This window comes from Chiroxiphia lanceolata, chromosome 15 (assembly GCF_009829145.1).
Source record: "Chiroxiphia lanceolata isolate bChiLan1 chromosome 15, bChiLan1.pri, whole genome shotgun sequence".
Taxonomy (NCBI): Eukaryota; Metazoa; Chordata; class Aves; order Passeriformes; family Pipridae; genus Chiroxiphia; species Chiroxiphia lanceolata.
Genome location: NC_045651.1, coordinates 5099016 through 5111394, shown reverse-complemented (window position 1 = coordinate 5111394; position 12379 = coordinate 5099016). Strand labels below are relative to the sequence as shown.

The 12379-nt window shown below is 47.4% G+C and overlaps 1 protein-coding gene across 1 annotated transcript in view; it reads left to right on the top strand.

Annotated features, from left to right (window-relative positions):
- The first annotated feature begins 288 nt into the window (after positions 1 to 288).
- The window catches only part of WWC1 (WW and C2 domain containing 1), a 67006-nt gene continuing 54915 nt past the window's right edge, over positions 289 to 12379 (top strand). The window contains exon 1 of the mRNA XM_032703041.1: positions 289 to 582. Coding sequence (XP_032558932.1) covers positions 464 to 582 — 119 coding nt within the window. The 5' untranslated portion in view covers positions 289 to 463. The remainder of the gene's footprint in view (positions 583 to 12379) is intronic.

Here is a 12379-nt window from a genome sequence, read left to right as displayed (position 1 = left end):
CTTACAGTGCCCGCCTCGCGTCTCCAGCCCGAGTGTCCCGCCCGGCGCTGTTCCCGACTCCCGATTCCCGACCCCCGGATCCGCCCGATCCCCGCCCCTCCCTCCCCCGCCGGCAGGGGGCGCTCTCCCAGCCTCCAGTAGCCGCCCCCGCCGGGGCCCCCGCGGGGGCGTGGCCAGGGGGCGTGGCCACGGCGAAGGGGCGTGTCCAGGGCGGCGGGCGGATCAGGAAATGGAGGCGTGAGCGGGCGGAGCGGCGGCACCGACCGCGGGCAGCGCCGCGCCCGCCCCGCCCCGCCCCCGCCGCGGGGCCGGCGTGTGAGGCTGCCCGGCGGCGCTCCCTGCGCGGCTGGGCCGGCGCGGCCTCCGCACCGCGGCTGCGGGAGAGAGCGAGCGAGGGAAGGGGCAGCCCCGGCGCGGCCCCCGGCGAGCGGCCGGAGCGGTGCATGGGGCGGCGGCGCGGGCCATGCCGAGGAAGGAGCTGCCGCTGCCCGAGGGCTGGGAGGAGGCGCGGGACTACGACGGGAAGGTGTATTACATCGACCACGGCAGCCGCACCACCAGCTGGGTCGACCCCCGCGACAGGTGGGCGGGGGCGGCGGGGCGGGGCGGCGGTCGCGGTGTGTCCCCGGCGGGCCGGGGCCGGGGCCGGGCGGTACCTGCGGCCGTGCCCGGGCGGGCTCCGCGGGGAGGGAGGGGAGGGGAGCGCGGGACGGCCGCGGCTTCACCTGCGGGCCTGGCCGGGCTGCGCGGGGCGGGAGCGATGGAGCGGGATCGGCGAGTTGTGTTCTGCAGTTTTGTTCCTCGCCTCCCTGCCCAGCTCCTTCCCCGTCCCCATCCGTCCCGCTGCACCGCGGCCATGCGGCCCTGGCAGGGGGGAGCCCGCCTGGGTCACAGCGGTGCTCGGTGGTTTTGGGGAGGGCTGGCAGGGAAGGGTCGCTGCGCCGTGTCCTGCATCGTGGCCCAGCTCTGCGAGCGGCTCCGTGGCCTTCTACCGAGCTTGGCCATCGCGGAGGTCACTGAGTTCAGGGTGTGTCTCATCGCCCCTTCTTGCCGCCCTCTTCCCTGCGGTATCCCCTTGCTTACTCTGAGTAGCTCTTTCCCTGTATCAGTCACTTAGAGAAAGTAAGAGTAACAGCAAAGTCTGCTGTTGGAGACCCAGGTCATTTTCCAAGCGGTGCTCTGTTCTAGCATGTTATAGCTCCGTGCTTGAGGCGGTTATGGGGAGCCAGCACACAGGAGCTTGAGCACGCTGGAAGCTCAGCTCCTGGATCGCTGTTGAAATCAGAAGTTTCTAAATTTCCCGTTTAATGCTTTGTTAGCTGAAATTCCCGGACGCAGCGACTCAAAAATCCGTGTCAGTGAGCTGGAAATGCCAACAATCTGAAATATGCAGTTTGTCATTGATAAATTTCATGCACTTCCCCATCTGACAGTGAGTGTTCACTTTGTTATGGGGCAGAGAGTGTGATTTCTGCACTGGTGTTCCTCTCTTCCCCTTGCTCCAGGGATCAGTTCCTTGAAGGGGTTTCCATTTGTGGTGGGATGTCAGGACTTTGCCTTCACTGTGTTTACTTAGATGGTTTTTTTGTGAAGCATGGAGGTGAATGATTGTCCAGTTTTACGAGATTTCAAGGAGTGCTCTGCATTCCAGGAATAATCCTTGTGTGTACTGTACACAAATGCAACCTGCTGCCAACTGGGGGGTTTGGAACTCATCTTGGGGTAATGTGATGTGGTTGAGAAGGACTAGTAACACAGTTCTTTCAAGGTGGTTTTTTTAACCTTCATAAAAGTCAGTAGAAGCTTAAATTAGGGATGCTTTCCTGGCATCTTAATTTTGTTGCAGAGAATGAAGACAAATGAGAAATCTAATAGGCCTTCTAATAGAGGCTTATAAAAATTCCTGTGTGTCCTTGGTTAGTGATTCAAGAATGACAGAAATGACTAACTGGGTGCCTCATTTAGCCATGTGTACTGAGCTGTCGCAGAACCATTGCCTGCTCACCACTGCTGAAGGACAATATTCAAAAGCACACTGATATCCTGTCACATGACATATTTGTTGTGCACATAGAAGTACACCTGAATACACGTGGCCCTGACGAGCTTTGCATCTGAGTCATCTTCCAGTAGTGCTACTGAGAAAGCAACCTGTATTGGACACTCCCCCTGAAAACCCTCAGAGTTTTGAAGAGTTTATTGGTCCACACTGGAACAACTGTGTGACACAACCCTTACCCGTTATCTGGGGGACGATGTGCTTGTAAGGAGTTGAAATCCTGCTCTGACATACAGGAAAGAAATTTCTCTTCCAAGTAATTTACCACTGGCTGTGAAAAACAGCTGATGGGAGGGATTTCTGATCAGCTCAAGTCATGAGGTGCCTGCTCCCTGCAGTAGTAAACCTGGATTTTCACACTGAGCATTGAACTTTATCAGTGCATTTTAAATTTAAATGCTTATCAGTGGTACTGTACCTTTGTGACACCTGATGGGTTTATTCAGGGTGCAGCAACTGCTAGCAAAAGACAGAACACAGAGGGTTTTAAACCTTCCCTAAATCTTTCATTCTAGCTTAATTTAGTGGAAATAAACACGAGGAGGGATACCATCTAGCTTCAGGGCATGGGCTCACCCGTTGTTTTTGTGGCAGCAGTCGGTGTCAGGTTTGTTGTCCTGCTGACTGAGGTTGGTTTAATAGGCTGTGAGGGAAGCAGACCTGGCTGTGGGCACACAGGGAAGATCCACAGCAGGGAAGGGGAGGCAGGGGGTGAAAGGTGGGACTTCACTGGCCTTGGGCTGTGAAAGCAAAAGCTGGGCTGGTGGTTTTCCAGTTCTTGTTTAGTGCATGACACCAGTCCTGCAGAGGGGCTGTAAGAGGGGCTGTTACACTTTGCCAGTGGGAAGTCACTGGCACCTGGTGGCATCTCGCTCTTCTGTAAAACTGGCTGGAGTGATGCTCAGATGCCTGGAGTCTTGGTTGACCTTTCCAGACTTCAGGGCAGTCCTGAGAAACCTGTGGATGTTGGAGCATTTTGGGAAATCATCTAAGATTAAATAATCTGAAGAATTTTGTGATGGAACTGTTACTGTACCTGTGATATGGTGTAACAGAAAAGCATCAAGGTACCTTGCTTGCAGGAATTTCAGGTTAAAAAGCTGTGAGGCAGTTCTGCTGAACAGGTGGAGAAAAAAAATCCCCAAACCTACTGTGTTTTTCCCTTGTGTGAAAGGAAGCTCACATAGCTGACTCTTTTTGCAGATTTGTTTGAAATCGGGTAATTCGGGAATTCAATACAGTGTTACGAGAGATCAAACCTTACTGAGCTGGGGGAAAAAAATTTGTCATTCCTACTTCTAAAGCCAGGCATGACCTTTCAGGTATGCAGCAGTACATACCAACTGGTAAGCCATGCCAGAGAGTTGTCCCAGTTGCTTTCTGAACACAGAGGGTGCGTCTACTCGGGAAGCTGCTGTGCTGGTGGCCAAAGAGAAAATACCAGTGGTGGCTCAAAACTTTAGCACCAGCTGCTGCCTGTTGTTAAACATCAGCATGAGCAACGCTTAAATATTTAACAGAGTACCCTGAGTGAGATTTCTGCTTTCATCAGGCACGAGCGTTAGAGGTGGGAATTTGGGATCCAGTGGTGTGCTGTCCTTGGGCTCTTTACAACAGGTTTAGGGAACCTCAGCTCTCCCTCAGACTGTCTTGGAAGAGGGTGGGTTTTTTTCGCTTCTCCTTGCTTTCAACTCAGAAATTTCAGGATTGCAATGGGGGTTTGGAGATGCCTGATAATGTGCCCCACTCTCAATTATTTGTATTCTTGTACTCTTCCTACTCACCTACTCCTGCATGGTGGTGTAAGCAGTTTTTTCTAGGTTATTTTAGATGGAGCTGACTGAACTTCTCATTTTACTTCAATTGCTGGACTCCTGCTGAGAGTGAAAGCCAGTGAAACAGGAGCACTTCTAGGTTAAGTTTGGTGAAGCTACTAAACAGCAGCAGATGTTTTCAGTTTCTGGAAGGCAGCAGTGCCTCAGTTGATGGCCCTTCATTTCTTGAGGGCTCTTGTTGCTGTAAAGGGTTGGAGGTGTTCATTAAATGCAAGCCCAGATTCTCTGCAATTGCTCCCTAAACTCCCTTCCTACTCCACATGGAGGTTTTCCCACTCTGAACCTCCGAAGTAGAGCTTTGGGGAAGAGATTTGCCAAGGTTGAGGGTCAATATCTACCAAGCTGTGTGGTGTCATATGTAGAAGAGTATTTAAAATAGGGCCACGGATTTACTCAGGAAGATTCAAGTCTGCTGAGCCTGAGGATTTTAGTGGAGAAAAGCCAGGCATATCATGTAGAGAGCACCATCATCTAACCATGCCCTTCTAGGCTTCATGTGAAATGCTGCAAAGTATTTTGTCTTTATATTTTTCTGATCTTTAAGCTTTTTATCCCCAGTCTGCTCTGCACACTTGGTCTCCAAACCTCCTGTACTAAAGATTTAGAAATGTGAGCATTGTGCTAAAATTTCACATGTAACTGTCTACTCCTTGGATTATTTGCTTTACTGTAGCATAACTATAATCATTGGAATAAAGCTAAATATAGCTAACTTAAATGTGAGAGATCTCCAAAGTAAAAGGGCTGGAAGAAGAGAGGGCAATAAAAGGCAGCAGGGATAAAAGGAGCTGTGCTTTTCTGTAGATGAAAATCAGTAAGAATAAGGAGAAAAGAGAAAAATTTTCCAAGATGGAGCATTTCTCTTCACTGGGGATTTCTTTCATCAGTGGTAGCAGCAGAGGTCATGCAGCTGAAGGCTCCTAGTTTGATGCCTGCTGCTGCCTTTCTTTATTGATAGCTAGCTAAGCACCCTGTCATATATATGTGAATCTGCTGCTTTCTCGTGTTTGAATTCCCCAAAATAGCTGATTACTTTACAAAGAACAGGCAGCTCAGTGTGTGCCCATAGAAACTGCTGATGGCCGTTTTCCACGAGTACAGAAGTGAGTGACAAAAATGCAGTCTTCAAAGTCATCTAAGTGCCATCTCTGGGAACAGGTGTCCTAATGTGTAGGACTTGTGCTGTTCTTACTTTCCACAGTAATTGGTTTATGTAAGTGCTAATATAAAGGGAGACAAGGACAGTGAGTAAGATTATTGTGACACTTGAAATTATTTTAATTGATTATTATCAAGTGTCTTCCAAGATGAGGTAACACAGGATGCACCTGTGACTGGAAAAAGTGAACTGGAACTGAAATAGATCACACTGCTTCAGTTGTGAAAAAAATCTGACTTTAATTGTTTTGTTTATTGTTTTGTTATTTGTTTGGGTTGTTTTTTTCCCCTGGACTCCCCAGACAAGCCTGGTTTAGGGTGTCTTGATCACTTTGGACACTGCAGGAACTGCCCTCAGAGTCTGTGCTCTCTTGTATAAGCTCACTTCAAACTGGGGAAGGTGGCTGGAAACAACAGGTGTGATGCTTTTTAAGAAGGGCATTACTGCTAAAGGTGTGGTATGCACACATGTGCAATGACAGGGGATATTGGCACTGTCTTTAGAAGTACTAAAAGCATTATTTTTATCTTCCCTTTGGAATATGAAAAAAAAAAAGCAAAGTGAGAGGCTTTGTTAAGCTCAGCAGCTTTTTAATGTAACTTGGGGAATTCTGAGTCTTAAAAGATCAGAGCTGCTTTTGAAGAAATCTCTATAAATCATATTGTTTAGAAATATGTAGGTTGAGCTTCATCTCTTTCTCTGGCAAGGTCATCTTCCTCACAAGATCAGTCCTTTAATTTTGCCTCAAAAACTGACAGCTTGTGAAGTTAGTGACACTGCCACTGACTGGAAACTTATTTGGCAACGGAATCAACTATTTCATCCCTATGTAGGTCATGTATTTTCATATCAAAGTAGTTATCTTGATCTCCATCCAGTGGAATGGCAGGAAATTGGCTAGTAAATTCCAGGAGATGTGGGTATGACAGGTGAGAGGTGGCTCCTGTGTCAGTCACCTGGGGCGGATGCTCAGTGCTGTTTGCTATGGGGCACCTTAAGCTGCTGCTGCTGCCAGGATAAAATTCTATATCAGTGCAGGTTTGGCTGAAAAATGTTATTTTGCTGTCTGGGTTAGTTTTACAGAAACAGTTGATCCAGGTTGTGTGTGCTTGTGCAGAAACTTGTGGCACAGCTGGGGTAGAGCCGGCGGGCTGGGAGGTGTGGGAGTGGGGCTGGCTCTGGTGGCAACCTGGGAATGCTGCTGAGGGTGCACTTGTGAAACTGTCCCCAGGCACTTGACCTGGTCAGGCTCTCTGCCAGCCCAACTGAGGAGGTGTTCTCAGGGCTGGAGGTGCTTAGGTTTGCCTCTTGATTTCTGACCAACTTTTATGGGGAGAATGGATTTGCTGGAGCTCAGGTGAAACCAGCAGTGAGGCAGAGCACCTCCTAAAGGAATTCTTCACGGGGCATCTTCATAGCTAGCACAGTTATGGGAAGATGAGTTTGCAGCAAACTTTTCCATGTCTGAATCTGATTTAAATTCCTCTAGCTCATGCCAGAAAATTTGTTGGAAGACATGGGAAGACTTGTCCAAAGAACTTTAACCAAATAACTTGTACGTAAAGAAGCGATGTTTGCTGGTGGCTCAGGGTGGTCCTGTCACTGGCCCACCACTCCACCTTTTCAGATGGGCTCTAATCTCAGTTGCTGGAGGAATGTATTAGTAAATGATTGATTCCTACTCTGTGCTCCTGAAGGTGCTCACTGCCAGGGCCAGCCTTGCACTCTGCTCAGCATGCCAGGCACCGTCACCGCCCCGCAGCGCGTTCCTGAGCGTGTTACCGACGCTGAGCCCACTGCCTGCCAGGACTCAAGTGTTCTGGGTTTTGCTTGGCACTTGGTTCTGTCAAGTATGGGAGAACTTCAAGCCTTTCTCAAAGAGAGTCCCAACAGCTGGCTTTGGAAAGCCTTGCTGGTCTCCCTGTGCCAGGAGCTGGCCTTGAGTGTTGCACCAGCAGGGCAAGTGTTGGCTGAAACAATAAATCAATAAAGAGGGGTGGCAGCAGCTTGGCAGAGTCAGGTGCAGGTATGTGGACTACTCTATACACATATATGAGAGCTATGCAGATTGACCACTTCCTTGGGGAGAAATACTTTTTATGCTGGCTGGGTGCCAGTCATGAGACCTGTTTAGTGAGGTTACGTGCTTTTCTTGTGGTAATGAAGACTTAGCTTAAACTGCTCAAATAAAACCCAGAGTTCTTGTTCACGGAGCCTGAGGTTACTGCTCCCCCCTCCCTTTTAAGCTACATGCATAGATAATTGGCTGAACAAACAGTGGGCAAAACTGCTCCCAGTAGAATAATAACTGCTTTTCACTACCACTCATTCAATGAAGTGACATCTGGAAGACTCTCCAGACAGTCACAGGAGGTTTGGTGTGTAACAGGAAGATGCAAAGAAGCCAAATCCTACAGCTGTCAGTGTTCACTGGTATTTTCATACTCTTGGATGGGTTCTCCTGGCTTGGTTTGTTCTCAGTTTATGCTGATACTTACGGCTTCCACCCCAGCCACGATGTTCTGCAACATAAGTACCCAACACATTTAAAAACCAGATGAATTGCTTTCTGAGTCTCATAGAGGTGCTGTGGGGATTAATTAGTTCTGACAAAGTGCTTTCTGGCTGAGATGTCAAACTTATGTTTCAGGACTAATGGTATTGTTCAGTGAAACTGTTTAGTTCTCCTCAAATGCCTAATCACTATTTTAGAAGAACGTACTCTTTGGAGGAAAGCTTTATTGATTTAAAGCACGCAATAAACAGTATTGATTTGCAAGAGGCAGTCATTCATATCTGCTCTATGCAGAGCTGAGATGTAAGGTGGCCACACAGCTATTTTGAACTAAAATGTAAGTGAAAATATTGCTTAAATGACCCTGCAGCAGCTTGCAAATTTCTCATATGTGACTTTCAACTGCATTAATAGCCTTGTACTCAGAACAAGGGCAGTGCCCTGCTGAGGAGAGGGCTCTCTGCTATTTCATCCCTCACAGCCTTACCACAGGGAGGGTGGCCTGCAGAGGAACAGCAGTGGGTAAAATAATCTTCTGGACCTTTAGAGCACCACAGGAAAATGTAGGTAGTCCCAGAACTGCTCTGTAAAGCTGTACTGTGGATAGCTTAGTGGTTCATTTAGCTTGTGTCAGGCACAACTTGGGTGTCATGTGCCAGCTGAGCCTCTGCAGCTGGTAGAAGACGTGCTGATGGCCCAGCTGTGCAGGCTGTCCCCTTGGCCATGCAGCCTCCAGGCCATGGGGGACACAAATCCTTTGGGACATCCTTTGAGGGGCTCAAGCAGGTTGGCACCAGGGCTTGGCAGCAGCAATCTGTTACACCGCAGCACCTAACCCTGAGTGAACGGGAGGAGTCATCTGCTGACATCTTTATCCTGGACACCTGAAGGTCTCATAGTTTGGACTGTTTGAAAGAGTGAGTATGTTTTTGAGCTGCTTATCCAAATTACCTCAATGGGGATTTGGGTGGGGATGACAACGGAAAGTATTTGACTGTCACGTGTGATGCTGCTCTGCATTTTATCCAGCCCGTTTCCTGGGAGGTATCTCGGGTTGGTGACCTGCCTTGGGTGCTGCTGGTCAGTCAGCCTGGTTCAGAGAAGGTTGTGGTAACCCCTTTGGGACCTGATCACATTCCTTTGGTAGAACTGGCTTGCTCTGCAGCTGCTGAAATGCAAGGGAGGAGGGGTGTGGGTGGGAGTGGGGAGACAGCAGCACCCCAGGAACAACAGGGTACCCGTTGTCCTGGGCTGGCAGGGAATGCCAGGTGGGTGAGGGCGGGCTCCTCGTGTCCTGCATTGCAGTAGTGCAGGTGGATGTTCTGCGATGCTCTAAAACTGCTCTCCCAGTGCTGCTTTCCTTGAGGGGAGCCCTCTAGCCTGTCTGCTGCTGCTCCACAGGGCTCCTGTAGCTCAGTGGGGGTTTACAAGGGTTTCTGAGGCAGCGTGTGTGCTGTGCTCCTGATGTCACTAATCCAGGAGATGTGACAGATCTACTGCAGCAGTGCCCCAGGGTAAGGTCCATGCCCAGCTGGTGATGCTGCTCTTGTCTCTAACAGCTCTTAGGTTGGTGCAGTGCTCTTTGGATGTGCTTCTGGTGTTCAGACCCAACCTTTGTTCCTCAGCATCTGGTGTGACTTTGGTTCAGTCTTCTCGTTGCTGCTTATGGCTGTTCTTGTTTTGATGGAAAGAGAAGGGCTCAGCTGACCAGAGGCCTTCCTCCTTCCTTCTTTGGAAGCAGCTTCTGTGTTCTCTCTAGGATTTTTCCAGATGCTTCCTATGACTAGTGGAGTGATGCTAATGATGCAGCTTTATTGACTGCTTTTGCTCTGAATGAATTCCTGTATAGAAGAGATGGAAACTTTTCTCAAGGGAGAACTTGGTATGAAAAAGAAATATTTTTTAAGAAAAAAATAGTAAGGCTTATCTAAATTAGGATGACCTGTATCTAGTGTTCCAAGTGAGCTTTTCATATCGAACTGTGTTTTTTAAAAAAAATAAACATTCTTTATATGAATAATGTTTGGCATTGAAATTAAATCAGCACTTTGAACAGACTTTTTTGTTGGAGCATGTACATGGTGATGCTTAGGTATAATTGATGTGGTGTGTGTTAATGCTGCAGAGAATAAGGAGGTTAAACTCTTCTGTTCAGGATATGGTTCAACATTTCTCAACATCTGGTCTCTCTCCACTTCAGTTGTCAGTTAACCCACTTGTTTAGATTTTTCTGGAATTCCTTGAAGTCATCTCCACATCCAGCTAACCTAAATAGCTTGTCAGCCAGCAAGGCAGTAAACCAGGCTTGCTGTTTGTCTTGTCTTGTGTCACTAGTAAGGATTTCACACCACAAGGTCTAATCATCAGAGTTATACAAGTTATTGCCTTGATGGGACACTGACCGTTTAATTCTCATACGGACACACACATAAAAGGCTTTAAGCTGTTTAACAGTTCTCAAAAAGTAAGTTTTCCAGTATTCTAGACATAGGCAGATTTGTCTGGCAAAGAGATCTCTATGCAGTCATCAGGGAGTGTTATTCTGCCTTATTTTAATGTGTATATGCAGGAAAGTGAAATGTCCTGGCTGCTGCTGTGTCCCATGGTTTTCTACAGCACCAGCATTTTGGAAGATATCTTAGACTTCCTGACTTTATTTTCTGCTTTTTAAATGTGAATGTGGAAGCTTCCAGATTTAATTTAAATCCGGTCTGTCCAATATCAGTGTGGTATCTTTTCAGTCGAGTTGGTCTATAATTCTGAATAAAGGTAGACACGTTGTCATATGTCATCTGTTAATTATTCCTAGACTAGTGTGTGGCGGGCATGGTGAGCTTCTCATACAACTGGCTTACTAGTAATTTAATTTCCACGGTATCTGCCATCATCTGCTTGATGCTAATGAAAGCATAACCTGAGTGTGAATACTTTCTTAAAACCAGTGATGTTTGCTTGCCTGATCTCTTATACTCCTTGGGCACTACTCCTCACTTCCTTTTTAAGATTCCTGTTTAGCAGAAGAATGTATGGATGGGGGGGGGTATGTGGCAGAGGAGCCTGGCTTGGTCATTTGCAAAATCTCAGTTTGCAAAGACAAATTTGCAACTGAACTGGTCACACTGAGTCCTCCACTCAGGCTTGTTTTTGCACATCCTTTGTAAATGCCACTCTTATCCCTAAAGCAAATGTTCTGTGTTGAGTTTTCTCTCTTTATTCTCTATTTGTCCAGCAATCTGTAGCCGATGCCCCAAAGTGCTTCCTGCTTTATTTTCTATCTGCTTCCCAACACAGGCTCCTGCAGTTTTGGATGATAGTTCTGACACGTGTTGCATCTTCAGTAGCTTAGCTGGGCTGGTGGCCCTTTCTTATGGGGTCACTGTGGGTTTTGAGTTGGGTGCTGTGGTGATTCTTCCCTCCTGTTGGGAAAAGGTCCCTCAGTTAATAGGGGAGGACATGACTGCAGCTGAACATGCCACAGTTCACAGCCTGGTTTAGCCCTGCGACCAGGCAATGACTGTTTGGGGGTGGGAGGATTTGCTCTTGGGTCAGACCATGTCCCATGGTGTCTCAGTGGCTGCTGGGGCTCCAGGCTGTTCCCGTTTTCTGAGCAGAGCCAAGTGACACCAGGTCCTTGAGAAAAGGTGGCATCTGGTGCAGTTTACTCCTCCTGTTAGGGTTTTGCTGTGTAGTAACAAAAATGAGAACAGCCCAAGTGGTAATTCACACCCGTAATCCTTCTGCTTGGAAATCTGCTTGCGACACTTCTGATGGAGTGTGGCACTTTGGGAAGCGTTCCTTCGCAGTCAGATTTGGTCCAGAATAGATTTGCAGTGAAATAACCTAAGTTAAATCATTTTAACAATGCCCTCCAAAGGTGCTGTTGTTTGAATTACTTCCCTGGGGTAGTCGGACAGATGTGTGGCAAAGCCTCTCTGAGTGATGGTGGTGCCTCTTGCCTTTCTTATTGTTGAAGACAGGCTGAAATGCTGCTTTGGTCCAACTGCTTTGTGACCAGCCCAGATGCCCGTTGGAAGGTGTAGGGAATAATGGAGTTATGTCAGTATGAATTAGGGATTTTACAATAACAGTTTTATTATTTATGTGGCATCCTCCATCTTTATGGAGGGTTTACTTCCCCTTAAACACACTTTGCAGCGGAAGGCAAGCTGTCTTCATACCCTCAGACCTTTGTGTTGCCAGCTCTGATGCACTCCTTTTTCCAGTCGTTGTTGCTGCTTCAGCTTTGTCACTCACAAGCTGTACAACACTGTTGCTTAGTCCTCTTATGTCCATACTTACAGGGTCTTTAAGGTCTTTCATAAAGTAAGCATTTCATTTTGCCTGATGGCAGAAGGAGGTTTATGGAGTTTGGGGGAAAAAAAAAAAAAGGAAGAAATACACTGTAGGTAATAGATTCCAAAAATGCAAATTTGTTTAAGCAACCCCTTAAAAAGAAGGGAGGGAAGAAGGAATTGAAGATTAAAACCTGTGTTTATATACATGTAGAAGCTGGAGGCAAAGCAATCCATTCATAAATATACAATAGGATTTATGTCATGGTGAGAAGTGCTGCATGCATATTCATGTGTAATTTGCAAATCCTTTAGCGATTAAATACTTTACTCCAAACTCAAGAACTAAATAACCTTCTTGTTGAAATGAGATGTCCAAAGGCTCTAATGCTTCTCCAGTGGAGGGGAAAGGCTGGGTGGTGTAATAGATCTGATACTTTAATTTTCACTCTATTAAAAGATTTCTGTTGTGCTTTGGGCATTATTTTATTAGTATAATCAGTAAGTTTTGAACAAAAC